The sequence below is a fragment of the Engystomops pustulosus genome, chromosome 1 (genome assembly GCF_040894005.1).
Source record: "Engystomops pustulosus chromosome 1, aEngPut4.maternal, whole genome shotgun sequence".
Lineage (NCBI taxonomy): Eukaryota > Metazoa > Chordata > Amphibia > Anura > Leptodactylidae > Engystomops > Engystomops pustulosus.
Window position 1 is genome coordinate 104,873,268 of NC_092411.1, and position 26,460 is coordinate 104,899,727.

At 42.3% G+C, this 26,460-nt stretch overlaps 1 protein-coding gene across 8 annotated transcripts in view; it reads right to left on the reverse strand.

Moving 5' to 3' along the window:
* Nucleotides 1–13,736: 13,736 nt before the first annotated feature.
* SYK (spleen associated tyrosine kinase) overlaps nt 13,737–26,460 on the reverse strand; it is a 174,022-nt gene continuing 161,298 nt past the window's right edge. For all 8 annotated transcript variants that reach the window (XM_072150771.1, XM_072150772.1, XM_072150769.1 and 5 more), the window contains 4 exons: nt 21,814–22,003; nt 20,021–20,161; nt 17,982–18,094; nt 13,737–14,129 (listed from right to left, as the gene is read on the reverse strand). In XM_072150771.1, coding sequence (XP_072006872.1) covers nt 14,057–14,129; nt 17,982–18,094; nt 20,021–20,161; nt 21,814–22,003 — 517 coding nt within the window. In that variant the 3' untranslated portion in view covers nt 13,737–14,056. The remainder of the gene's footprint in view (nt 14,130–17,981; nt 18,095–20,020; nt 20,162–21,813; nt 22,004–26,460) is intronic.

Sequence of the window (26,460 nt, forward strand, 5' to 3'; positions counted from 1 at the left end):
TCTTTTTTTGTGAGACTTTTTGTGTGACTTTTCACAGTTTGCGACTTTGTAGGCGCAGAATCTAGCAGCGTACCAAAGTTAGCTGCCTCAAGGATTTAATACAGTGACCGGATTTATCTTTGTAGCTCAGATGTTTGTTCAACTTGTGAGACTTTTGGGCTCTAAAATTGTCCCATTCTTGCACCTAATGGGGGGGATTTATTAATAGTGTCACAACCTCGAGAGTCGGCATCTGAGATCCAACTACGGAAAGCATAGCCCGATGCATTAAAGTAGCGCAAGGCTGTAAGTAATTAATACGCAGACGGAACTACTCAGTCATAAAAATGGCGGCACAAATGAGATGTGCGCCAAAATCGTACAAGGACTGCGTCTGTTTTTCTTTTGATTCCAGACCATTTTTTTCCAGGTCTGTTCTGCGCCAAAAATTGCGTCTAAAAAAGCCGACAAACTCCACATAAATGTAGCAGCTGATGTGAAAAATATATTCCACGCCCACTTGAGCCAAAAAAAGACAGACTAGTTGGGATAGTCGGAAACATCTGTTCTTTCTGGCGCAAGCGCATTATAAATGATCTGCAACACTTTTGCGCCAAAAACCTTGACTTCCCGACACTTTTTTAGCGCATATATACAATAATACATCTGCCCCATTGAGTCGCAAAACAGAGCGTGCTAGACCCAGACTTACTTTTGGTAAACTACTATTTGGGACTATAAAATCCCAATAGTGAGACTAAACAGGCAACTCATCGCATGTATCACAAAGGGAAAAAACTTAAGATACATTGCAATAATGAAGTAGCCCAACTTCAGGAAACTTGAAAAAGTGACAGCCAAAATTTTATGATATATGTTCCCCATAGCAAATTTAACATACATGAGCAGTGCAAGCATTTAAAAATCTCAAAAGAACTTGTGCGCCATCTAGTGACCACAGTGTATATAACAGGTCTTTAATTTAGATGGTTCAATATTTAGTACTTTTTAACTCCAATTATTTAGGGAAGGAAAATGAAAATTATATGATAAAATATATGTATATATTGTTATATTATATGTAACACATGCATATGGTTTCAGCATCACAAAATATAGACTGAGCAGATAAATCAGTTTCATCAGGGATGCTAACCAATATCCAGTGTTCTTTTAAAGAATATAGAAATCATACAGGAGGTTCTACCGCTTGAGAGATGCTCCTATCATGGCAGATCAGCCACCTTCTTGGACAGGCAATGTAATGGGTACAATGAAGGGGGCAAGGGGTGATTAGGTTATCCCCTTAGGAGTTGCTTATTGAGCAAGCCTAGCCCCCTAAAGATCCAGTTCCAGAAAAATGCTCCATATGCTTAAAGCCATTTGATTACATCGGAGGTATAGGGTACAAGTATAATAAGTTAAGGGTCATATATGTAGTTATGAGGTCTGGAAGATGCCGATTACACATCAGTAATACATTTATTACTGATTAGTAGAGATGTGAATCGATTCTAACCATTCTAAATTTGTTTAGAGTTTCAGGAAAACTTCGATTCGTTGCAAATCCAAAGTTTACAGTGATTCGTGGGAACTAATTTCGAATGTAAAAAAAAAAAATCTAGGGAAAGGGGGGTGATTTGAATTTTTAGGTTTTTTAATTATAATTTTTTTATTTAAACTTTTTTTATTTTTACTATTTTTCAGACTCCCTAGGGTACATTAACCTTAGGTTGTCTGATCGATCCTATGATATACTGCCATACAACAGTATGGCAGTATATGGGGATTTCCCTCATTCATTACAATGTGTTGATCGCACATTGTAATGAATGGGTTAAACCGAGGCAGCCTCGGGTCTTCCGAAGACCCGAGGCTGTCATGGAGACGGATCGCCGCTCCCCGATGACGTCACGGGGAGCGACGATCCTTGGAAAGATGGTGGTGCACGGAAGCTTGCCAGCGGCGTTCTGCAGGTCAACACCAGCGATCGGTGCTATCACCGACCGTGGGTGTTACCAGCACGCCATTGCTGCAATATGCAGCAAAGACTTACCGGCTATGGAGAGGGCTCAGCCCGAGGGCTCAGCCCAAGTGCAACTGCACCCGGTACATCACAGCCGTGATTTGTTTCGATTTGGTTAGAATCAAATTTTTTCTGAAAATTTGGCGAACCGTGTCGAATCGAATTTTCACTAACTCATTTCTACTGATTAACTCTCTCAAACTTGCTCAAGATTAAGGAGGAAACACTATACACAATGGTGTTGTTCATAGTAGACAAACTGTCACATAGTAAATATATTTGTAAAAAAACACTGCACAAATGTATCAATGTTCACTGTGGATTTTACCAAAGATTATAGTTAGTGGAATAGCAAATCTGTGCTAATTCTGCAGGAAATCCAGGCTTAATTGCAATCAGACAATTTCACTGGGAAGGTTCTGTGATGTTTCCTGTATAAATGTTAATTGCCGCAGTTATTAAAGTCAAACTTCTGACTCAAATGTTTTCCAGAATAATCACTGAGATATAGCAGCATGGAACATAAAGATCCTCTTCATATGTAAATGCTCTAACAGCTGCTGGCAAATGATGTAATAATAAAGACACCAAAATCATCACTGAAAGCTGCGTATGTATGTAATCTAACTATGTACATTCTATTTCAAGCCAATAGCCACGAATTATGGAGATGTTTGTAGTTTGTTTGTAGTTTTCATCATTGAACCTACCGTAAATATGTGTATATGCTCCGTACAGGATTGTCATATTTATAATATTTTGCTGAGAAGTCATCCAGGTACAGTCAGTCCCTGGGTTATGTACTAGATAGGTTCTATAGGTTTGTTCTTAATTTTAATTTGTATGTAAGTTGGAACTGTATATTTTATAATTGCAACTCCAGGCACATTTTTTTGGTCTCTATGACAATTGGATTTAAAATAATAAAGCTTAACTGCAGACACCTTTCATAACTGGTATAGGGCTAAAGTACAGTAAGTCACCAATTACCAGAGGTCCGTTTGTAACTAGGGGTCATTTGTAAGTCCGGTGTTCTAAAGTAGGGAACCGCTGTACTGTAGTTTTTACTTTTAAATTATGCTCTGAAACAAATCTCATTCCTGAAGTCCAATGCCACTGGCAACTAGTGCCCAACAGTATGTGGTGAAGTGCAGGTAGGTGGTGAAGTGCAGGTGAGGATCTTGCCAGGCCTTTTCTGTTGCTCTGTCTGTCAATATAAATATATCCTTTTGTGCAAAAATTAAATTTATTCTTGAGCACCATAGGGGGCAGGGGCTAATTTGTTGTTTAAGGATGATGCCCTTTTATCAAATTCCCCTCATAGGGACACCGTCACCACCTTTTAAACTACAAAACTACTAAACTCCTTGGATCTTGTGTCTAGGGCCCCTTGTGTCCACAGGTCAGTGGGGACACACAGAACACTCTAGTGCTTGGTTGAAATTTCCTGAACTCAAACCTAACTGCGTCCTCTTGGGGGAAAATGGTGGAACTCCCTCAAAAATGTCCCTATTTTAGAAACAACGCCTCTTTATTAATTTACTAAGGGGTATATTGAACAATTTAGCACTACAGATGTTTTATGGAAAGTATTGGCTCACATTCAGCGACGTCTGTTGTTTTTATTTGGTTTTATATGATTTAACATATTCCTCCAGTATAGAAATGCCTGGCAGTAAAACCCCTAGTAATAAAATGCCCTTCAGCAGAGCCCTTAGTAATGAAATACACTGCATCAGAGCCCCTGGTAATGAAATGTCATGCTGCCAAACCCCCATTGATGAAATGTCCTGCAGCCAAACCCCCATTGATGGAATGTCCTGCAGCCAGACCCCCATTGATAGAATGTACTGCAGCCAGCCCCCCCCCCCCCACCTATGAAATGTCCTGAAGTGAGCCCCCCCACCTATGAAATGCCATGCAGCGAACCCCCTCCCCCCACCGATGAAATGCCCTGCAGTGAGCTCCCCCACTAATGAAATATCCTTCAGACAGCCTATCGAGGAATGCCCTGCAGCCCTTGGGTGTATAAAAATATAAACTACTATACTCACATTCCAGCGCTGCCCAATTCTCCTTGTGGTTCATCTTCCTTCATCTCTTTATCTGTTACAAAGCGGGCAGAGATGCATTCCATGCACTCTGCCCACCGTAGCACACTATAATGTCAGCAGCACACACACCATGGGATTATACTGTGCGCCGGTGGGTAGAGCGCATGGACACCAGACAAACGTGCACCACAAACCATGAATCTGGCACCCTCTGCGCACTACGCAGGCAGACTGCACATAGTGCTGTTTTAGTAAATGTGGGCCACTGTCTGGATTGTCCCCAGTGTCTCAACTTATTGTTAATAAATTAACATTATGGGGGAGATTTATCAGAAGTGTCTGAGAGTGGAATCAGAGCTCAGCTTCAATTTTATAAACAGCTGTGGGAAAATAAAAGCAGAGATTTTTCTTCTCAGTTTTCCCTTGTGGGATAGTTTGATGGCAGCCTGGACCAAGCCACAAATGACATAACAGTAGTGATAGGCTGCACTATAAGCCTGCCACAAAGATTCCAGCAAATCCAGCTGCCCCCACTCAGGCCCCGGTGGGTGGACATTGCTTACGGATAGCTATAAGGGTATTTTACAGCATGAAGGCCAGAGTGGGGGTCATTTTACAGTATGTTATGCCAAAGCACACTTTTTGTATGGTAGGGAGGGTTTCTGTATAGCATTGTGACAGTATTTTGGGGGCACAGTATTAGGAGTAACAGAAGCTACAAATTGTACTGGTTATGGATTTCTCCCGTTTTTTTTTTTATGTAGCTGTAAATGATAAGTACTGTTTTTTCACAAGATCATGTTTGTGGGATATATGTTGAGGTTGGGCCGCTACTTCAGATTTGGTACATAAGTCACTTTGGAGGCTATGTAATACTGCATGGGGCAACAAACATGGGTCTACCATGTTTTATTAAACTTTTCTAAAGATTTTGCTACATATAAAAACATACTGCTTCATACTGCAGTGGAGTCTTTCTTCATGACCCAGTGGTGGGATGGGAAACCTTATCTGCTGGCTATTTTTCTCTGGTCCTTGTTACCAGAGCACATGGCAAATCCTTTACTTTAAATTTTACCCTAACAAAGCAACAGCATTGTATTTGTTGGTGCCAACAGGGATTGTCGCAAACACTAACAGAATCTATAGATGCTATTGACTATGGTATCTAAGATTTAAAACATTAAAATCCCAGATACTATATCAGGGTGACAGCTGTATGTTACACTTTTTGAGCCAGTGCTATTATCTAGGCGATAAAAGAAAAACGATTTTTTCAGCTTACCAAACATTGAAGAAGCTGCCGTCTCACACCAGTTGCGCGGAGTAGGGAAGTTGGGCTGCTCCGAGTCAATATAGGAAAAGTAAGCAGGCACTCCAGCGAGGGTGAAAAATGGAAATATCAAAAAATGTTTGGGAAAGACATATTAAAACCTAACTTTTAACCTTTCGATTAAAAAGCCATGTGCACATGGAGAGGGGAAAAGCCATTGACACGTTTCGGAAGTTACTCCTTAGTCATAGTGGCGTCATAAGTATTAGTCATAATACTATGATTAACAAGGAACTCCATGTATGGATATACATGTGCAACATCCCCCACCGAGACCTAGCCTTTTTTTGGGGCCTGGGGTGGCTGGCGATTGCGGCCTGAGGCACACTGTGGTCACGCTGCTTGGTATGGGGACCAGAGGGCTGTCCTACAGCCTGGCAGGTCTCCAGCAGGTGGTGTGTGCAAGAAATATGGAGGGAGAGGCTAATGTACTGAATCTCCCTAGGGCAGTGATGGCTAACCTATGGCACTGGTGCCAGAGGTGGCACACGGAGCCCTTTCAGTGGGCACTCAGGCCATCACCAGAGATGACTCCAGGTATCTTCCTGCAGTCCCAGACGGCCCAGGACTTGCTGTGCACAGAGCTATTTTAAAGTGACAGCTCTACCTGGGACTATTTTCTGCTTTATTGGTGTGCTCAGGGGGCTGGTATCAATGAAATATGTGACAGAGAAGGGAGTATAAATCACAAATTAAATTTCTGTGTTGGCACTTTGCGATAAATAAGCGGGTCTTTGTTGTAGTTTGGGCACTCGGCCTCTAAAAGGTTCGCCATCACTGCCCTAGGGCAACCCCTTAGTGTCTGTAATATATGTCCCTGGGTGATGGATGGGGACCCTTGGTTGTAGACAATGGGGGTCATTTACTAAGGGCCCGATTCGCATTTTCCCGACGTGTTACCCGAATATTTCCGATTTGCGCCGATTTCCCCTGAATTGCCCCGGGACTTTGGCGCACGCGAACGGATTGTGGCGCATCGGCGCTGGCATGCACGCGACGGAAATGGGGGGCGTGGCCGAACCAAATCCGACGGATTCGGAAAAACCGGCGCATTTAAAAAAAAAATCTGTTGCGGAGCTTGCACTTGCACGGAGCCCGGCTCGGTGAACTCCAGCACGTTCCGATGCTTTTCAGCGCCACCTGGTGGACGGCGGAGGAACTACCTTAATGAATCCCGGCTGGACCCGAATCCAGCGCAGAGAACGCGCCGCTGGATTGCGAATGGACCGGGTAAGTAAATCTGCCCCAATATATGAATGATGCTCCCAGTATATTAAATCTGCCAGTAGCCACAGTAGCCTACAATCCCCATAAGTAGACAACACAGTAACAGTGCAACATCAGTAGCTAACATAGTAGACAACATGGTAATTGTGCCCCCAGTATTCAATAAAGTAAAAGTGCCCCTAGAGTCGCCAAAATGGTAATGGTGCCCCCACATAATTAATATAGCCAATATTGTGGTGTTGCTGCAGTAGTCAACATAATAATATTCTAAATTTCCCCCCATATGGTTCATTAGTATTAGTAGATCATTTAGGTTGTGACATGGATGAAGAACCCATGGGATAAAATCACTGGGATAAAATCATGGGATAAAATCTAGAGCATTTGCAGCTTTGCTGCAAATGCTCTAGAAGCATCTGACCCAGAAGTCCTCATAGAAGGAAAGTGTTATTGCTATACATGTGAGATTGGGGCTAATGATTCTAATTGAAAGGAAGTCACAAGAAATTCAACATGAAAATTAGAGTTTAAAGAGTTATAAGAAAGTTAGAGAAGTTGTGACATAATGGTCTTTAAATAAAAAATATTGCTTTCTGTTCATATATACAAGGATTGGTAAAGGTACCATAGATTGTTGTATAAGGAAACAGAGTCACAAGACTTTCTTGATGGAATTTTGGCTGGTTATGCTGAGGTATGTGATGATATAACTACAGTATATTAACCCCTTAACGAAATAGTACGGAGCATGTCGCGCGCAGGTACATGGAGAGGGTTCACGGGCTGAGCCCTCTCCATAGCCGGTAAGTCTTTGCTGCATATTGCTAGCACTGATCGCAGGTGTTATCCCGTCCATCGACAGCAGCAAAGCTGCCGGCGGCTTCATTGAGATGGCGGTACAAGAAGATCCCCGTGGGTACTGTTTTAACCCATTCATTACAATGTGTGATGAGCACATTGTAATGAATGAGAAGGAAAATCCCCTTATACTGCCATACTGTAGTATGATAGTATATAGTAAGATCGATCAGACAACCTAGGGTTAAAGTACCCTAGAGGGTCTGAAAAATAGTAAAAATAAAAAAAAGTTTGAAAGAAAAAAGAATTATATAAAAAAAACCTTAAAATTGAAATCACACCCCTTTCACTAGAAGTCATATACATATAAATAAACAGTAAAAATCATAAACACATTAGGTATCGCTGCGTCTGAGCATGAAAAAGTTATTAGCGCCAGAAGATGACAAAGTCAAAAAAACTTTTATGTACAGGTTTTAATTTCTGTAACTGTATGAAAACATTATAAAACCTATACAAATTTGGTATCCCCATGATCGTACCAACCCAAAGAGTAAAGTAGATACATAATTTGGGGGGCATAGTGAAAGCCGTAAAATCCAAGCCCACAAGAAAACAGTGCAAATTCATTTTTTCACCATTTTCACTGCATTTGGAATATTTTCCTGCTTCCCAGTACACTGCATGGAATATTAAATACCATCACTATGAAGTACAATTTGCTATGCAAAAAACAAGCCCTCAAAGAGCTCTGAACATGGAAAAATAAGAAAATTATAGATTTTTAATGGTGAGGATTGAAAAATAGAAATGAAAAAACAATATAGGGCCAGGTCGTTAATAAATATTGATTTATTTTTGTTCAACAAAAAATGTAAATTCTAGTTCATGGAAAAGTAAGACATAAATATAAGACACTATTTTCTGGTAAACATAATAGAGGTTAATTTACTGTAGCCAAAATCATCTATCTATGTTTATTAAGTGGCTTCTAAAAATATATCTTTTCGTGCAGGCTTGAGAAAGGTCTTCATGTGACATTTGCTCTTTTAGTATTTGTATAAAATGTATTGTACTGGGTACTAAAATCAAAACTGATGTTTGCTTACTTTAATTTTAAAGAAACATGGAGAAAAGCAGGATCTGACAACTTTCCTGTTAAACAAGTCAGCTTGGGACTGAGGTGGAACCTAAAGCCATAACATCTTGCTATTCCTGGATCACTATCAGGGCCAGTTCGTATCACTTATTGTAAGCCAAAACCTACTTGGTAATAAGGTATAATGGAAAGATTAACTGTGAGACCAGTAAAGTTGGTGTAGCAATAACCAAAGGGAGCAAAATCGCATTTAGGGTCATTTCCACGGTATAACTAGTAAAGGACAGGCAATATAGCCTGTCCACTCCTTCCAAAGTATTTTTACAGGCACAAAACTATTAGGGTATCTGCACACCTTGTGTATCACATGTGGATTTGCAGCCTAGTATTTCCTTGCTGCAAATACGCAGTGTCATACAGTAGCAGTATAATGTATGGGTTTCAAGACAATTTCATACATCTGAAAAAAACCTGAACAGATCTGCAATTAAATGATATGATATTTATTGCTGCAGATCATGGTGCAGAAAACAATTTGGATGCAGCAAAAATGCATCATGAAACACACCAGGAAGCATATTTTGTAATTTTTGAAATTATACATATGAAGGCCATCGCCTTTTAATATTTCATAATACCCGTATACATAGTTCCTCCTAATTTACATATGTGAAGTATGCACTCCCCCTTTATGAATTTACATATGCACAATGACCCCCCCAACATACCTGGATGGTGAGCAGAGAAACAAACTTCAGCTGCAAGCGCCAGAGCTTGGTATTCTGTCTGGTATTCTGTCCAGTCCAAGAAACAGGGCACTGTACGACTGCCTATGTAATATGTAATACGCCCCCCCCCCCCATATATGTAATATATCAGGGACCAGATGTGTCAGGACCAGATCCATCATATGGGTTTGTATGAAAATAAATCATCGCAAAATGCATACAGCATGCCGCCATGTAGTATAAAATGCACACAGCATGCTGCCATGTAGTATAAAATACATACAGCGTGTTGCCATGTAGTATAAAATGCATACTGCGTTACACCATGTAGTATAAAATGCATACAGCCTGCCATCAGGTAGTATAAAATACATACAGAGTACTGCCATGTAGTATAAAAAGTATACAGCATGCCGCCATGTAGTATAAAATGCATACAGAGTACCTCCATGTAGTATAAAATGCATACAGCGTGCTGCCATGTAGTATAAAATACATACATCGTGCCGCCATGTAGTATGAGAGGCATGGAGTGTGCCACCATGTAGTATAAAATACATACAGCATGCCGCCTGGTAGTATTAAATACATATAGCGTACCGCCATGTAGTATAAAATGCTCAAAGCTTGCCGCCTGATAGTATGAAATGCATACAGTATGCCGCCATGTAGTATAAGATACATACAGCAAGCCACCATGTAATTTAAAATGCCTACACCTTACCGCCATGTAGAATAAAATACATACAGTGTGCCACCATATAATATGTCCATACATATGTCTCCCATATGTTTGCGTGAATGCAGCCTTATTTGTATAGCACCATCAAATTTGTCAGCACTTTACAAATAAACACATATACTGCATATACATATAGCATATACACACAAACATTCAACATATACATACACATACACACTATATACAATCATACAGTATACATATATATGCATATATAAAGAGTAAAAATAATAAAGTTAATAAATAAAGTTACTTGCTCTTTTGGTGTCAGGGTGGGCAGCGGTACTGTCTGGAAGTCGGCAGCAGGGTGGCAGCACTTGCGGGTGATTGAGGCTGGGCTAGGTCATGTAGGTATGCCTGAGGGTGGCTCGGTGGCTGCGCCCGGGAGCAGCCGGCGGGGGTCTGCATGGGTGTTCGGCTGAGGCTGTGGTCGGCCGGGTGTTAGCGTTGGTGGGCATCTGAGGCTGCAGTTGGCCGAGTGTCAGCGGCAGCAGGTTGGCTGGCTGGCAGCGACAGGGACGGCCAAGTGGTTGTGCCGGTGGCCGGGTGGCTACGCTGCTGGGCAGCCGGGTGTCATCACCAGTGGGTGGGTGGGCGGCCAGGCATCACCACCGGCAAGCCATCAGCCGGATGTCGGCACCGGCGTGCGGGCGGCCAGGTGTCAGATGTTTTGGTGGGCTGGGAGGTGGGGGCGGGACATCTGATCTGGGGGAGTTGGGGTGTATGGATTGGCTGTACAGTTACTGGGGCGGCTGCTTCTTTGCTGGGGGGGCGGCGGGGCAGTTAACTGTGCTGTCAGAAGGGGTTCAGGGAGGGCGTGTGTGCTTGTTCATCAGGGAGCAAAGGGCCCGGTAGGAGGGAATTAATTTGTTTTATCCTTCCATCCCGTGCCCTGTAGCAGCCACTGCTGTAGCATGCCGCCCCCTCATCCAGTGAAGGCGCACCACCTCAGGCGAAGTTCTCAACTCACAGGTGTGCCCCTACCTACACTGTACTGAAGAGATGCAACCATGTCAAAAGTGCTGTCTATAGTTGGGAGTCTGTGCCTCCTGGAGTAGATATACTGGTTTGGCTTAATCCCACATCATGTTATTAGACTTCTTGAAAGTCATGCTTGATGTGAAGCGGACTGCCTTTCAAGGTAGCAAATAGAGGCATTGCTTTCCTTGTGCCATCCTGGAAAATGTATTGGCATATTACCCAGAATCTTGTAGTGTAGTATCAATGGGTATAAGTCTCCACACAGATACAAGACGGCCTTTATTGGCAAAGTCTCCATACAGAGAAACTCTTCTTGTGGTACTTCAAATCAAGCCTTTAGATGATGCCATAGATATGTACCATTTAGTTTCAGACAGCCACAGAAGAGTGTGTGGTTGGGTCTGTCCAAGAAGGGAAAGCTGCTATGGTTTAAAAGTATATAGATATACCATGTTTTGAAGAGAGGAAACATATCAGTAAAGGATTGATAGCATGATCTAGCTGTCCACTGCAGTGTATTGCCATGCCTCACAAGTCTATCACCTTAGCAAAAAAAATAAAATAATGGTGGAGTTATCATGTTTTTGACCAAACTGGATGACATTCTATAGCAGTGTCTTCACTCACAACTCATAAACTAAACTAGAACTGACCAGAGAACACCAGAATTAACTGTTCCTGTTGGTGTCCTTTATCTTCTAAGATCTAATAGTTGGTTAATATTGTGTACAAAAGGCAGAGTCTGGAGATGAAGTGTGAAAATTAATCTGCCTGCAGCATCATACAGCATTATGGGTTTGGCAGTGTGTCAGTGATGTTGTAGGTAGACATATCTTTTACAGAATCCTACATGTGATAGCAAACAGTACCCAAAGTGCTGTTAGGTAAAAGAACATTGTCAACTTCCTGGTCCAATATTGGCTACTTTGTGGGCATTGTTGCTATACTGGCTTCAGTGAGGACCCTGTTACCGAATTGGCTGCTGTAGGGAAAAATTTTGATCTTCAGAGGAGTACGAGAACAGTATTAAGCTTGCATTAAGTAGGTAATACAAATGATGATGCAAGAAATCAAAAATGTATGTGTTGCTAATTCTATACAGACAAGTGAAAGATTCTAAAATAAAACTCTGTGTAGAAGAAGAAAATGACCCCCTCTGATCAAAGACATCATCTGTGATTCACCAGATTTACAATAAGCTCCAAATACTGAAACATCTTTTCTGTGCTGTAATGTGCTTTTTCATTTCTTCTATGAGAGTAAGCCTCATTGAGACTCTCAGGGCTGGCACCAGAATCTGGCTTACCAGGGCAAATGCCAGGGCCCAAGGGTGCCGAAAAAAAATTTGCTTAAAGACACTGGTACAAATGATCACATTCTAGCTCCTGTTGTTTTCAGTTTCTATGCTTATGGGGGACAGTGTGGCTTATGGGGGGAGGGGGAAGTATGGCTTATGGGTAGGGGGACAGTGTGGCTTATGGGTGGGGAGACAGTGTGGCTTATGGGTGGGGGGACAGTGTTGCCCATAGGGGCACAGTGTGGCTACGTAAGGAGGGACAATGTGGCTTTTGGGGTGTACAGTGTGGCCTATGGGGGGACAGTGTGGCTACAGGGAGGATGACAATGTGGCTTATAAGGGGACAGTGCGGCTTTGGTTGGGGTGGGGCAGTGTGGCACATCTTCTGAAAAGGGGCCCACTAAGGCTCTGTCGCCCAGGGGCCTGCTTAAACCTGGAGCCAGCCCTGGATATATATATATATATATATATACACTCGCTGGGGCACATGTATCTAACTTTTGACTTCCTTTTTACTTTCATTTTTGAGACTTTTCATGATGCTTAAAGGACACCTACCACCCGATTCTACCTATAAAGGTAGAAGGGGTGGTAGGTGGATGGATGGGACGTGAGAAAAGCCCTTTTTTGGGCTAATCCTCACGTCCCGGGTGTCTTTTACAAAACTTTATTACATGTATATGCTTTTTATGCTTTTTATAATTTTTTTATGCGGCTACTGGGGCGTGGAGTAGCCGGACATGAGGCATGCGCAGAACGCAGGGGACTCGGACGAGGGCGTGCAGCTACCAGGATTACCTGGTAGGCGGAGTAACGCGGCTACTGGGGCGTGGAGTAACCGCGACTAGTGGCCTCATGTCCTGCTACTCCACGCCCCCGTAGCCGCATAAAAAAATTTGCATATACATGTAATAAAGTTGTAAAAGACACCCGGGACGTGAGGATTAGCCCAAAAAAGGGCTCTCCTCACGTCCCATCCATCCACCTACCACCCCTTCTACCTTTATAGGTAGAATCGGGGTGGTAGGTTCCCTCACCAGGAGACCCATTTTTAGCACTCCCCCAGTCCCCACAGAGCATAGTACATACACTGCCAAAGTGTTTTTGTATTAAAAATTGGTTTTACAGAAAAAAAGATATGTTGTATTGTACCTTTCATTAGCATCTACTGTGTGACTAGGCAGTTGACAAATGGGAGGGTCTGAAAAGGAGCAGTTCCCCCCTCATCATTATCTAGTTTTCTGCAGTGTTCCCTGAGTTATTACCAGGAATCAGATGTGAAAGCTGCAACTTTTTAAAAAACTTGCAAAAAAGTCGCCTTTGAGCGCAAGTCTAGCATAGAAAATAGCTTGGAACTGATTGCGACTTTTGGAGACCTTTTACGACTTTTGTTTTAAAAAGTCGCAATCTCATTAAAGACCAAACAGCACATGTATCAATAAGAAAAAAACGCTAAGGATCTGCTTGTGGTTAAAATCTTTTTGCTTTATTTTTTGGGATTTGAAATCCAATTCTCAACATGTTATCCAAGCAGTATTATACAAATAATAATGAGACAACAAGGTTGTCTAAAGTGGGCATCTGATACTCTCCAATAGGAACATTGTTTGATCAGTATACAGATATTCCATCCACAAAAAAAAAATGTGGTCATTTTATTGTTTAGTTTAAAAAAACAACGTCATCATGAGTTTAAAATATAAATGCTCAGTTTCTAGAAATAACAGAGTGTACATTTCTTTAAGATAAGTACATATGAGGCAAAATCGAGGCAGGAAATTGCTTCAATAGCTCACTGGGCAATTTCATAGTAGTAATTTCGGAGTTGGAGCTCAACGCTGACAAAAGAAGGACGGTCTTCAACTCTGTAAAATATGACAGAAGTCATCACAAATTCAGTCTGTTCTTAGACTTAGATAATACTCTGTTGATCAAAACGTGCTTATGCTTTACATCATTTTAAATTTACTGTCTCTGTTTGGCTGTGAACACAATATGGATAAACATCAATAGGGAGGGGTATACAGGTGCTTCTTCCGCATTTAGCTGTGCTCCATAAACTACTTCATGGAACATCTAGAGCAGGGGTCTCAAACTCAATTTACCTGGGGGCCGTTGGAGGTAGATTCTGGGTAAGGCTGGGCCGCATCAAGTTTTCCACACAAAATGCGCTTACAAAATATCATTATTCAGATTCAAATGTCACGGCGTCTCCCAGTGCAAGGAAAGCCCCAAGCTGGGAGACGTGTTTTCTCTATGAACGCGTCCTGTGTACCGAGGGGTCCCAAGCTCCTACCGCACTGAGCCCAGTCAGGGACACTCCATTCCATAAAAACTCCTGTACAAAAATAATTTTTTTTATTTGCCGGCAGCCATCGCTGTGAAAGCACCCGCGATCGGTGCTAGCACTGATCGCGGGTGTTACCGGTAAGCAGTGGCGTAACTAGAGTCCTCTGGGCCCCAGGGCAAAATTCCCAACAGGGCCCCCCCCCCATTATGCATAAAAACATTGAACACCATCCACCAGTAGCAGTAATCAATGTCCCCCCCCACCACCAGAAGCCATAATCAATGTCCCGCCTCACCAGAAGCCATAATTAAAGTCCCCCCTCACCAGTAGCCATAATCAATGTCCCCCCCACCAGTAGCCATAATTAAAGTCCCCCCCAGCAGTAGCTATAATTAATGTCCCCCCCTCCAGCAGTAGCCATAATTAATGTCCCCCCCAGCAGTAGCCATAATTAATGTCCCCCCCAGCAGTAGCCATAATTAATGTCCCCCCCAGCAGTAGCTATAATTAATGTCCCCCCTCCAGTAGCCATAATTAATGTCCCCCCCAGCAGTAGCCATGATTAATGCCCCCCCCCTCCAGTAGCCATAATTAATGTCCCCCACACCAGTAGCCATAATTAATGTCCCCCCCAGCAGTAGCTATAATTAATGTCCCCCCTCCAGTAACCATAATTAATGTCCCCCCCAGCAGTAGCCATGATTAATGCCCCCCCCTCCAGTAGCCATAATTAATGTCCCCCCTCACCAGTAGCCATAATTAATGTCCCCCCTCACCAGTAGCCATAATTAATGTCCCCCCCAGCAGTAGCTATAATTAATGTCCCCCCTCCAGTAGCCATAATTAATGTTCCCCCCAGCAGTAGCCATGATTAATGCCCCCCCCCTCCAGTAGCCATAATTAATGTCCCCCCCAGCAGTAGCCATAATTAATGTCCCCCCCAGCAGTATCTATAATTAATGTCCCCCCTCCAGTAGCCATAATTAATGTCCCCCCCAGCAGTAGCCATGATTAATGCCCCCCCCCCTCCAGTAGCCATAATTAATATCCCCCCAGCAGTAGCCGTGATTAATGTCCCCCATAGGTAATATCCCCCCAAATTTCCTAACTTTCACCTATGCCCCCCCAAATAGAAACAGGGCCCCATATACTTAAGCAAGATTAAAAATAAAACTCTTACCTAGTTATCCCGCTCCTCTTCGCGCTCTCTCTTCTGCAGATCGGCGCAGGCGACGGCTGATGACGCGTCTGCCAGGTCAGGTGCCGGGTCATGGACCTCAGCAGACCCGGCGCAGGCAGACGTGTCGGCGTCTATGGATGCGATGGGTGGGAACGGCCGCTGAGGTGGGTGGGACGGTGGGCGGATCGGGGGCCCGTTCTTATTTTGAATTGGGACAGCTCCGGGCCCTCCCTGATCCAGCGCACGGACCAGATACAGAACAGTCCGTGCGCTGTAACGGGAAGGCCCGCGGCTGTCACAATTTAAAACATCTGCCCGCTGGGCTGCGCCGAGTTATCAGCGCAGCGCAGGGGTCAGGTGCGGGCCTCTGACTGACCATGGGCCCGGTCTCAGTCGCGACCCCTGCGACCGCGATCGGTACGCCACTGCCGGTAAGCCTTTGCTGCAATATGCAGCAAAGACTTACCGGCTGAGCCCTCTCCATGCAGCGCGACCAGGTGGGGGCCACAAAATATTGTCCCGCGGGCCGCAGTTGGCCCGCGGGCCGCGAGTTTGAGACCCCTGATCTAGAGCATAGACGCCATGTTCAAAATTGTTTTGCAAATTATATTTTTCTCTGATTTTCCTAAACGGTAGATGCACATGAAAACTAAACGTGTGTTCATCAAACCTCTCAATGATGACAGTATATTCTTGAAAATTTAAAAAAAATCAAAATGCACAGTTTCAAATTATTATACACAGCAGAGTATAGTGTAAACAAAATATTAACGAGTACTTTGTTTTTGGTACAACTATCCCATATTGTTTCATATCAGTGGATGAAGATTGATGCAATTGTAGAAATATAAATAACTGTACAAAATTACCATAACTATATCATCTAAAGGTGGCCATAATCTGGCTTGCCCATTTATTTACACTAGACTCCTGCTATTACGCTTAAACTACGCTTTAGTCTTCATGTTAACTATTTTCTTATATGAAATTTTCTAATATACAATTAATTATTCAATTCCTTGCTGTCATTCTATAGGAAGCTTCATCATTTACTTTCAGAGGGGAAGAAATCTTTCCTCAGTCATGTGATGTCAGACAGGTGCACAGCTTGTTAGTATCATCAGCTGTGTGTTATAATGAGCCGTGCACCTGTGTGACATCACATGACCAAGGACTGGTATTTATCCACAGGAAGTAAAAATAGAAGCTTCCTTTGGAATTGAAGGAAGCAGAGATCTAGGTAACTGTGCAGAATTGCTACAGAAAAAATATTGGAAAATTGTATAATCTTTTAACATACAAACAATTACATTTACCTGCTAAAACTGGACAACCCCTTTACTATAGCATATGACGCAAAATTTCCCTTTTTCCTAGAAAACTTATTTGGATATCAGATAATCATAGCAGGCATTTACATTAGTGATTGTGAGCAAAAATCAGGCATGAAGACTACACAACAGTAGAGTTCTCTTTGTTGGACCACTACCACTACTGGGTTTGGCTAAAAAAAAGTAAATGTTTTTTGAACATTTTTAACATAAAAAAGTAATTAAAATCAACCAAAGTTGTATGCTTCTTAAAATGCCACTAAAAAACCCCTGGTCTTCCCACAAAAGTTTCTGACTCATGTAAAGGTAGCCCTGGAATGCAACGAAATGTAGTGGAAGGAGGCACATGACATTGGAAAAAAAGCAGAGCTATTGGAGGGGGTCAAATAAAATTAAGAGTTGGGAGGGGTGGTGTGGAATGTGATCCTATCTGCTCCTTTTCTGTAGGACGTTTTTTATTGTTCCTTTGTCACAGCGGCAGTGTTTAGAGGGGTTTCTCGGGGGCAAAGAAATGTCAAGAGGGGGTATCTGGCAAGGTGTCATTGTCCAGACACAAAGTTTTCTTGGAGATGGAAAATTCCTGCGGACAAGGATCCCAGGATGAGTCAGCGTCTCAAATGAGGGTGTCCTCGGGTCAGGAGCAAATACAGATGAGGGAAAGCGAGACGCAAGAGTGATGGTTAGATATTTACATGTTCAATTACAGTGATTTGAGATTGCCTCTGAGATCCCCTTCTGAGCCTATTGTAAAATGTATCTTGCTACAAATATATACCATATTGCAGTTTTAATGGAATAATGAATACAGGCCGCGAAGGCCTTTCACTGAAACTAGTGTGGAGCTCACAGCAGTAAGGTTTTATGTCCCAAAGTCATGCCTCTTATGGGTAGTAGTGAGTATTGAGTGCATACTTACTTGTAAGTCCAGCATAATTTCATAATTTCATAAATTTCTGGTGAACACTTGGGGGGGCACTCCATACGTTTCCCACTCTCAATCATCATGGACACTTCTCCACCTTTCATTCCCTATAGAAATGTATTTTAAAATAAATATTAAATTGGACAGATCTGAGCTGCACTCCAAACACAGCCTCTAGTGTAGCACTGTTTCTGGAAAAAAAAACTACAATGGTTTTTCAAAATTTCCTACAAATGATGATGTGAAAGATTGGGGGCTTTGTTTATCAGGACTTTTCAAATGCATTTAATAACAGTACAATACAAATTAGTCGTACATCAAACTTTTTATTGAGAGAGATATAAACCAATCCCTTTCCCAGCCCTTACCTCACTCCTGGCATTCCTACAGTACATAATATCCCTTCATTGTCCCTCATCATGGCACCCACTTAGTATAATGCCTCCTCACAGCTCACCATATACAATGCCCCCTTTCTATGCTTTACCCACACTGTATAATTTTACCTTCCTGTGGCCCCCCATAAAGTTGTCCCTAGGGTGAGATACGATAAATTGTGTTAATAGTTAGCTCAGTAATAGATAAGAGAGGGTCACAATACAGGAACAGCTTATACCTCAATAGCAGACACACTAAATAGCAGCGTATAATTCCATGGAAAAGTTTGTGCCATACAACAGCTATTAAGATAAACATGTAAACCTTTATTGGGTACAAAAAACAGACATACACAACACACAAGTACCATATTTTTCAGACTATAAGGCGCACCGGATTGCAAGGCGCACCATCAATAAATGCCTACTAAGACACCTAGGTCCATAGATAAGGCGCATCTGATTATAAAAATGAAGGACCCGCAGGTGGCAGACCTGTGCACAGTTGAAGGTAGCTACAGTTCCAGGTAAACGTGTCTCCAGTGCACAGAGCTCGTATCTCAGAGGAATGTGCTGTTAGGGGTTAATGTTGCAATATGCTTCAGGGGTTAAGTTGTCTCCCTCTGCCCTTTCTCTTTCCCTCTTCAGGCAGGGTATTAGTCCTGTGGGGTTCCCTGTGGCTCCCTCTCTTTCCCCTGTTACAGTGGTGGCAGGTATAGGGGTAAAATTGCTTACTCAGACCGCTGAGGATTGCTGCGTGGTCAGCACTATGGCGCTGGTGGTACTGCCGGCCCTGGCAGTGTGAGGTATTGTGCCCGCTGTACAGTGTGGGCTGGTGCAGGATATTGCTGGCGCGGAGCTCTTAAACACTCTTAAAAGTTATAAGATACGTGTTATCTGTAAGTACGTTTTATATATATAAGGCGCACTGGACTATGAGGCGCAGCTTTGATTTCTGAGAAAATCTAATGAAATTTTGTGTGCTTTATAGTCCGAAAAATACGACACACAAGTCAGAACATAGTTGTATTGGGTAAGGAATTGTTCACCCAACACCATGCTCTATAGTTAATAATTAATTAAAAAAAGAACCCCAATGCCTTAGCTAATGCATTAGTGTAAATAAAAGCTAAATACTGTAATGTACACCCCAAAAATAGGTAATAAATGCTGCTGTAATAAAGCAAATACTAAAAATATACTAGAAGTAATGTCTAACAATGTAAACAATATGCAATGTGCAAGGCTGATGCTAACAGAGGGCAACCAGATAATACTAAATATTAGAGGGCAACCTGTTGGGCTGAATATTAATAACATCCCATCGCCAAGGGGGTAAGTGGCAAGGGTCCTAATGGCAACTATTGAACTGTTAAATTGCTCCTACTAGGATCCTTGGCACATGATGCAGAAAATAGTGGGTCATCATTTATGGTACATTCTCAGGCTGGATAGCAGTTGCCAATGGGATACTGGAGGGGTCAGTTTTAAGTTTACTACTTTTAAATATTTGAACAAAGGAGCTCATATAGGGTTTACATAGTCGACCTGCACTTTTTTCAACCAACTCTACCTTGCTGGTGTGTTATTGTAATTATGAGCTGTGTAAATGGTTTGAAACAAATATATAGTATAGTAAGTATAAATAAAACTTACTTTGTATGGTTTTTGTCCATATGAATAAGCCTCCCACATAAGAACACCAAAACTCCATACATCACTTTTACTTGAAAATTTATAGTAGTTGATACATTCTGGGGCATACCACTTGACTGGCCATTTTCCACAAGTCTTTGCCTTTAAAACAACACAAACTCAATGAAAGCAAAAGATGTAAACCTATATTGTAATGCAAAGCACTGTTCTGCTGGCACAGGAAAGTCACATGTCTGCCTAAAAGAGGATTACTTCAATGGAAGCACATATATTGGATGTGTTTTACAGGTAATTGAAATGTGGCATTTCCTGCTACTTAAACGGGTTGTCCACTAAGCTTGATTTTATAGACCTCTGCTTGCTGTCATTCTATGGAAAGCTTCTTTGTTTACTTCCAATAGATAAAAATCTGTCCGTGGTCAAGTGATGGACACATAGATGCACAAACCATTAGTATCCCAGAGAGCTGTGTGACATAAAGAGCCATGCACCTGTGTGACAGCACAACACCACGGACAGATTTCTACATATTAGAAGTAAATATAGAAGCTTTCTATAGAATGACAGCAAGCAGAGATCTAGAAATCCATGAGGGATTGATACATAAAGTATATGAGAAAATTGTACAACTTTTAATTACACAAGCAATATCAATTATATGCTGAAAGTCCTTTAAGTCTGTTGCTGGAACTGGAGGGGATTTCAGTTGGACAACCAAGGATCAACATTGGGGGGAAGTCCATGAATATAATATTTTGTAGAGATAAATGCTGAACCTGGGTATTGGGGGCGAGGCCACAGGGTAACTGACACTCTATGGGGGCCTAATGGTCAGCAAAGTAAGTGTGAGCAATGAAATAAAAAGGTTTTTTTGAATTATTTTAAACAAACAAAGGGCAAACCTCATTTACTAGGTATTTACTGAATGTACTCCATCAACATAAGATGTAGACACTATTTATGTGAACTGCTATATCCAACACTATGGGGGATATTTATCATACGTATGATAGCCCCGCCGCTGCAAATTCGCAGCCTGATGCATAAAGAGGCTTCTGCCTCTTCATGTATTGGGCTGCCAGTAGCGCAGCGTTTATCCTACGCCAGGCAGGGCCTGGCGTAGAAAAAACCGCAGCCAGCGACTTTTCACGTATGAAAAGTCACCGGCAGCAGCGAGTGTGCAGGCGCGGGGACAGTAACGCCCCACGCCGGCCCACTCCCGTCCGGCCACGCCCTCCTGGCGTGAAGGTGGCGGATTGGGGAAAATAATCGCAAAAGCTAGCAATAAGCTAGCATTTGTGATTATTTCAGGGCCTCTGCGCCACTAGCGGTACGCAGAGGTCCTGATAAATATGCCCCTATATATCATTTGTAGCTGTCAACTTTCTAATAAAGGCATTGGGGGTTATTTATCATACGTTGACACAGGCTGCTGCTCTTGCTGCGGCCTCTTGATGTATCTGACAGGGTCCTGCGCAACGCTTATCTCTAATAAACGCAGCCGGCGGATTTTCACATGTAAAAATTTGCCGGCTGCAGCGAGTGCGCAAGTGTGGGGACAGTAACTCTTGGCGCCGGCCCACTCCCAGCCATCTGCACCCTACCCTGGCCCCCCCTGGCTTGAAGGTGGCGGTTTGGGGAAAATAATCGCAAGTACTAGTAATAAGCTAGCATTTGCGATTAATTCAGGCCCTGATAAAAATCCCCCATTATATTTCCTTCTAGGCTTTATTTGATGTCAGTTGTAAATATTATACTGATTAATATACAATTTATTTGCATTTGCAACTCACTTTATAGTAATTTTCATCAGCACCGATTGCTTTAGAAAGTCCAAAATCACTGATTTTGGCATAATGTTGTGTCACCAAAAGCACATTTCTTGCTGCCAAATCCCTGTGGACAAAATTTTTTTCTTCCAAATACTTCATCCCCATGGAAACTTGATGGACAAGTTCTGTTAGATTTTTTTCTGAAACATCCCTAAGTACCATAAGAAAACAAATATTTGAATGATAAGTAGGATGCTGATTTTTATTAATAAACAGCATTAACTTGATTATGAAAGATTAGAGCAAAAATTTAAAAAAATTATATATATATATATATATATATATATATATATATATATATATATATATCTTATTTCCAATTACATATATTACATAAATAGCTAAAATGATACTTATTTGTAGCATTCATGTTTGAATACAAAAGACATAACAGTTAATTATGCAAAATTAAAACTAATGGCAAAGTCATCCGCCATTATCATGACAAATAGAACCGTCCAGGGAAACAGAATACACAAAATGTATCCATTTTTATAATATAATATGCAGTTTGTATATTCAATTTATAAGCCTTTACCTGTAAATATAATCTTTAAAAACAAAAAAAAATTCTCTTAAATACTCAGGATAACAAAATAACACATTCTCTAATTCAATGTTATTAACAAAAATACAGCATTTCACAGATATAATTCCAACCAGTCCTGGTATACTCAATTTCGTTTTACTCTGGAACCGACCGTAAATCTTATGATTATGGTCGGGCAGGGCAGATTCTTCTCATGAATAGCTTCTCCTGAGTCTTTCTCCTCTCTGCCTCCAGCCCCTCCCCCCTCCATTTCAGATGAGCTTACACACAGACACTCCCTGCTAGCAAGCTGCATAATGCAGAGACTTACTCTAGAACAGTGATGGTGAACCTTTTACAGACCAAGCTACAACTAAAATACCCTTATTTACTGTGAAGTGCCAACATGGCATTTTAAGCATTAACTTATTGCTACCTGTTCTTCCACATCTATCAATCGCATCAGCTGCCTGAGGCCACCAATACAGTTGAAAGAAGGAGGGCAAATTCAGACTCTCATTGTAGCTTCTCACCAGTATCTCTCTGTACAGTAAGAATGAAGGGTCAAGCAAGATGAGCTTCAAAGATACTGCAGCCCTGTCCACACCTTCTCACTGTTCCCGCAGTTCCAAACAGCCAATGAAGTGTCGCTTTAAAACAGCGCTGAGAGCAGCATCTCTTAAGTTGCCTGGGACTGCAGGAAGATTTTGTTGATTTGTTTCTGTCTGCTGAACTCTGTCCTGGGGCGATGACCTGAGTGCCCACAGAAATGGTTCTGAGTGCCACCTCTGGCACCCGTGCCATAGCTTCGCCACCACTGCTCTAGAAGCTACAGATAAGATAAGGTCTTTGTCTGGGGGAGGGGTGCACTGTGTGTGTGTTATAGGTCAGATGTAGCAGAGCTGACTGTGTTTGTTATCTCTCAGATGTAGCATGAACTGAAGTGTGTCGTTGTTTGTTATATGAATCTCATGGATCTCATCATCTTTAATCTCTAATCTGCCTCATATCCCTTTATCTCTGTGTCAGATCTAGTAGAATGTTCAGAAGCTAAATAAAACTATAAATAAACCTGTACCTAGAAAGTCTCCGCCCACAATCTGGAATTTTACAATGACCATCACTGAGCAATAGGAGATACAACAGCAATAAAAAATTTGTCAAATAAAGAGGGTTAAGAATTATCTTTATTTTGTAAACATCACTAAGGGATTCAAATTTGGGAACTTTCTTTCATCGGAAGACTAGGCCATTTTCGTTTTTTGAGTTTTCATTTTTCCCTCCCCTTCGAAATGCCATGAAATTGTATGAAAAACACATTTGCACCATATTCTTGTGGACACTGTTTTCACTGCTTTTACTGTATGCTCCAAATGACACATCTATTTTAGTACAATCATAGGAATATATATAAGAAGTTATATGATTTTATTATGTTTTAACAGATTAAAAAATTAAAACCTTTTGTACAAAAAAAAATTCTTAATTTTGCTGATACTAATAACTTTTTCTGATACTAATAATTTCATATTGCAGCATACAGACCTGTTTACTGTGGTATTTTTTGTGGGATTTGATGAAGTTTTCATTGCTACCATTTGGGGACTGTACAACTTTTTATAAAAAATTTTTTATGTTGCAAAATGGTGAAAAAGTGGTGTTTCGGACATTTGGGCATTATTTTCGGTTAAAGATTTTATTTCTGTGAATAACCAGTTTTAGATGTTGATAGATTGGAAATTTTGGGATGTTTTCCTTCCTTCTAAAATCAACTTTAAAAAATATGCTAATTAGCCAGATAGGCTAGGGCAGTGATGGCGAACCTTTTAGAGAGTGCCCAAACTACAACCAAAAGCGACATATTTTTCACAAAGTGCCAAATGCCAATTTAAAGTAACTTATTGGTCCCAGCTCTGTCAAAGATTTGAACGTATTGGCGTCCTGAAGACACCAATACAGTAAAAAGATGAAGCAATGCAGAATATTATTGTAGCTTCCCCCTAAGGTCCCTCTAACAGGATGAATCACAGGCCCTGAGAAGGGGCTTCAATGATAATCCAGCTCTGCCCACTCCTCCTGTACTTCAAGTCACTTTAAAATAGTGCTGAACATGGCACATTCTGGGCTCCCTGTGACTGCAGGAGGAGGAGTCCTGTATGGTGACCTTTGTGCTGGGTGATAGCCTGGGTGCCCACAGAGAGGGCTCAGAGTGCCACCTCTGGCACCCGTGCCATAGGTTCGCCACCACTGGGCTAGGGTGTGTTATCAGAGCCCCTCTGTGCTGCAGATTCCACTGCTGTGTGCCCACTGCTTCAGAGATTACAGGAAGTGCAGGGGGAAGGGAAAACTGAAACATGTTGCTGCAGTATAACAACAATTTAAAAAGTTGTTTTTAAGAAGGAAAAAGACCATGGATAACAAATATAAAAAGATTACCATAGTCATAGAGTTAGGATCTAAAAGAAATTGTCCTTGGTTTATAATGCTTGATTTTTATGGTTTATTTCCTGAAAAGGACACCCACACATGGGTACAACCTGGAGCAGATGTATCTCTCTTACACACAGGCTTCAGGTGGTGTGGCCTTCAGCACCAGGAAGTACATAGAGGCAGCCATGTGTATAGGAGCATCTCATACACACAGGCTGCAGGGGGTGTGGCCGCAGGCAACAAGAAGTACATAGAGGAGCCAGCACCAGGAGTGTCACATCATTATACAGGATGTAAGTCATGTGTATAGGGCACACACGGGCTGCGGGGGGTGTGGCTTTCAGCACCAGGAAGTACAAAGAGGCAGCCATGTGTATAGGAGCATCTCGTACACACAGGCTGCAGGGGGTGTGGCCGCAGGCAACAAGAAGTACATAGAGGAGCCAGCACCAGGAGTGTCACATCATTAAACAGGATGTAAGTCATGTGTATAGGAGTATCTCATACACACACGGGCTGCGGGGGGTGTGGCTTTCAGCACCAGGAAGTACATAGAGGCAGCCATGTGTATAGGAGCATCTCATACACACAGGCTGCAGGGGGTGTGGCCGCAGGCAACAAGAAGTACATAGAGGAGCCAGAACCAGGAGTGTCACATCATTATACAGGATGTAAGTCATGTGTATAGGGCACACACGGGCTGCGGGGGGTGTGGCTTTCAGCACCAGGAAGTACAAAGAGGCAGCCATGTGTATAGGAGCATCTCGTACACACAGGCTGCAGGGGGTGTGGCCGCAGGCAACAAGAAGTACATAGAGGAGCCAGCACCAGGAGTGTCACATCATTAAACAGGATGTAACTCATGTGTATAGGAGTATCTCATACACACACAGGCTGCAGGGGGCACCAGCTGCAGGAGTGTGACATCATTATACAGGATGTAAGTCATGTGTATAGGAGTATCTCATACACACACGGGCTGCAGGGGGTATGGCTTTCAGCACCAGGAAGTACATAGAGGCAGCCATGTGTATAGGAGCATCTCATACACACAGGCTGCAGGGGGTGTGGCCGCAGGCAACAAGAAGTACATAGAGGAGCCAGCACCAGGAGTGTCACATCATTAAACAGGATGTAACTCATGTGTATAGGAGTATCTCATACACACACAGGCTGCAGGGGGCACCAGCTGCAGGAGTGTGACATCATTCTACAGGCTGTCAGTCATGTGTATAGGAGTATCTCATACACACACAGGCTGCAGGGGGTGTGTCCAATAGCACTAGGAGAGTGACATCATTATACAGAGTGTCAGTCATGTGTTTAGGAGTATCTCATACACACAGAGGGTGCAGGGAGCGTGGGCTAGCACCAGGAAGCGCATGGAGGAGTCAGCACCAGGAGTGTCATATCATAATACAGGGTGTCAGTAAAACACTAGGGATGTGGCTGTACCTCCCACTCATACATAAGCTGGACTCTTGAATATGATAATGATTCATTGGACCTCTCTCAGTTCAATTGCATTCAGCTTTAATACCTGATCATTTTAGTTAACAGGCATGTAGAGAGACAATGTAGGTATAGATATTCAAAAGAGGTAGGTATAGAGGCAATGTTTTCTAATGTTTATGAAAATGTATTTCATT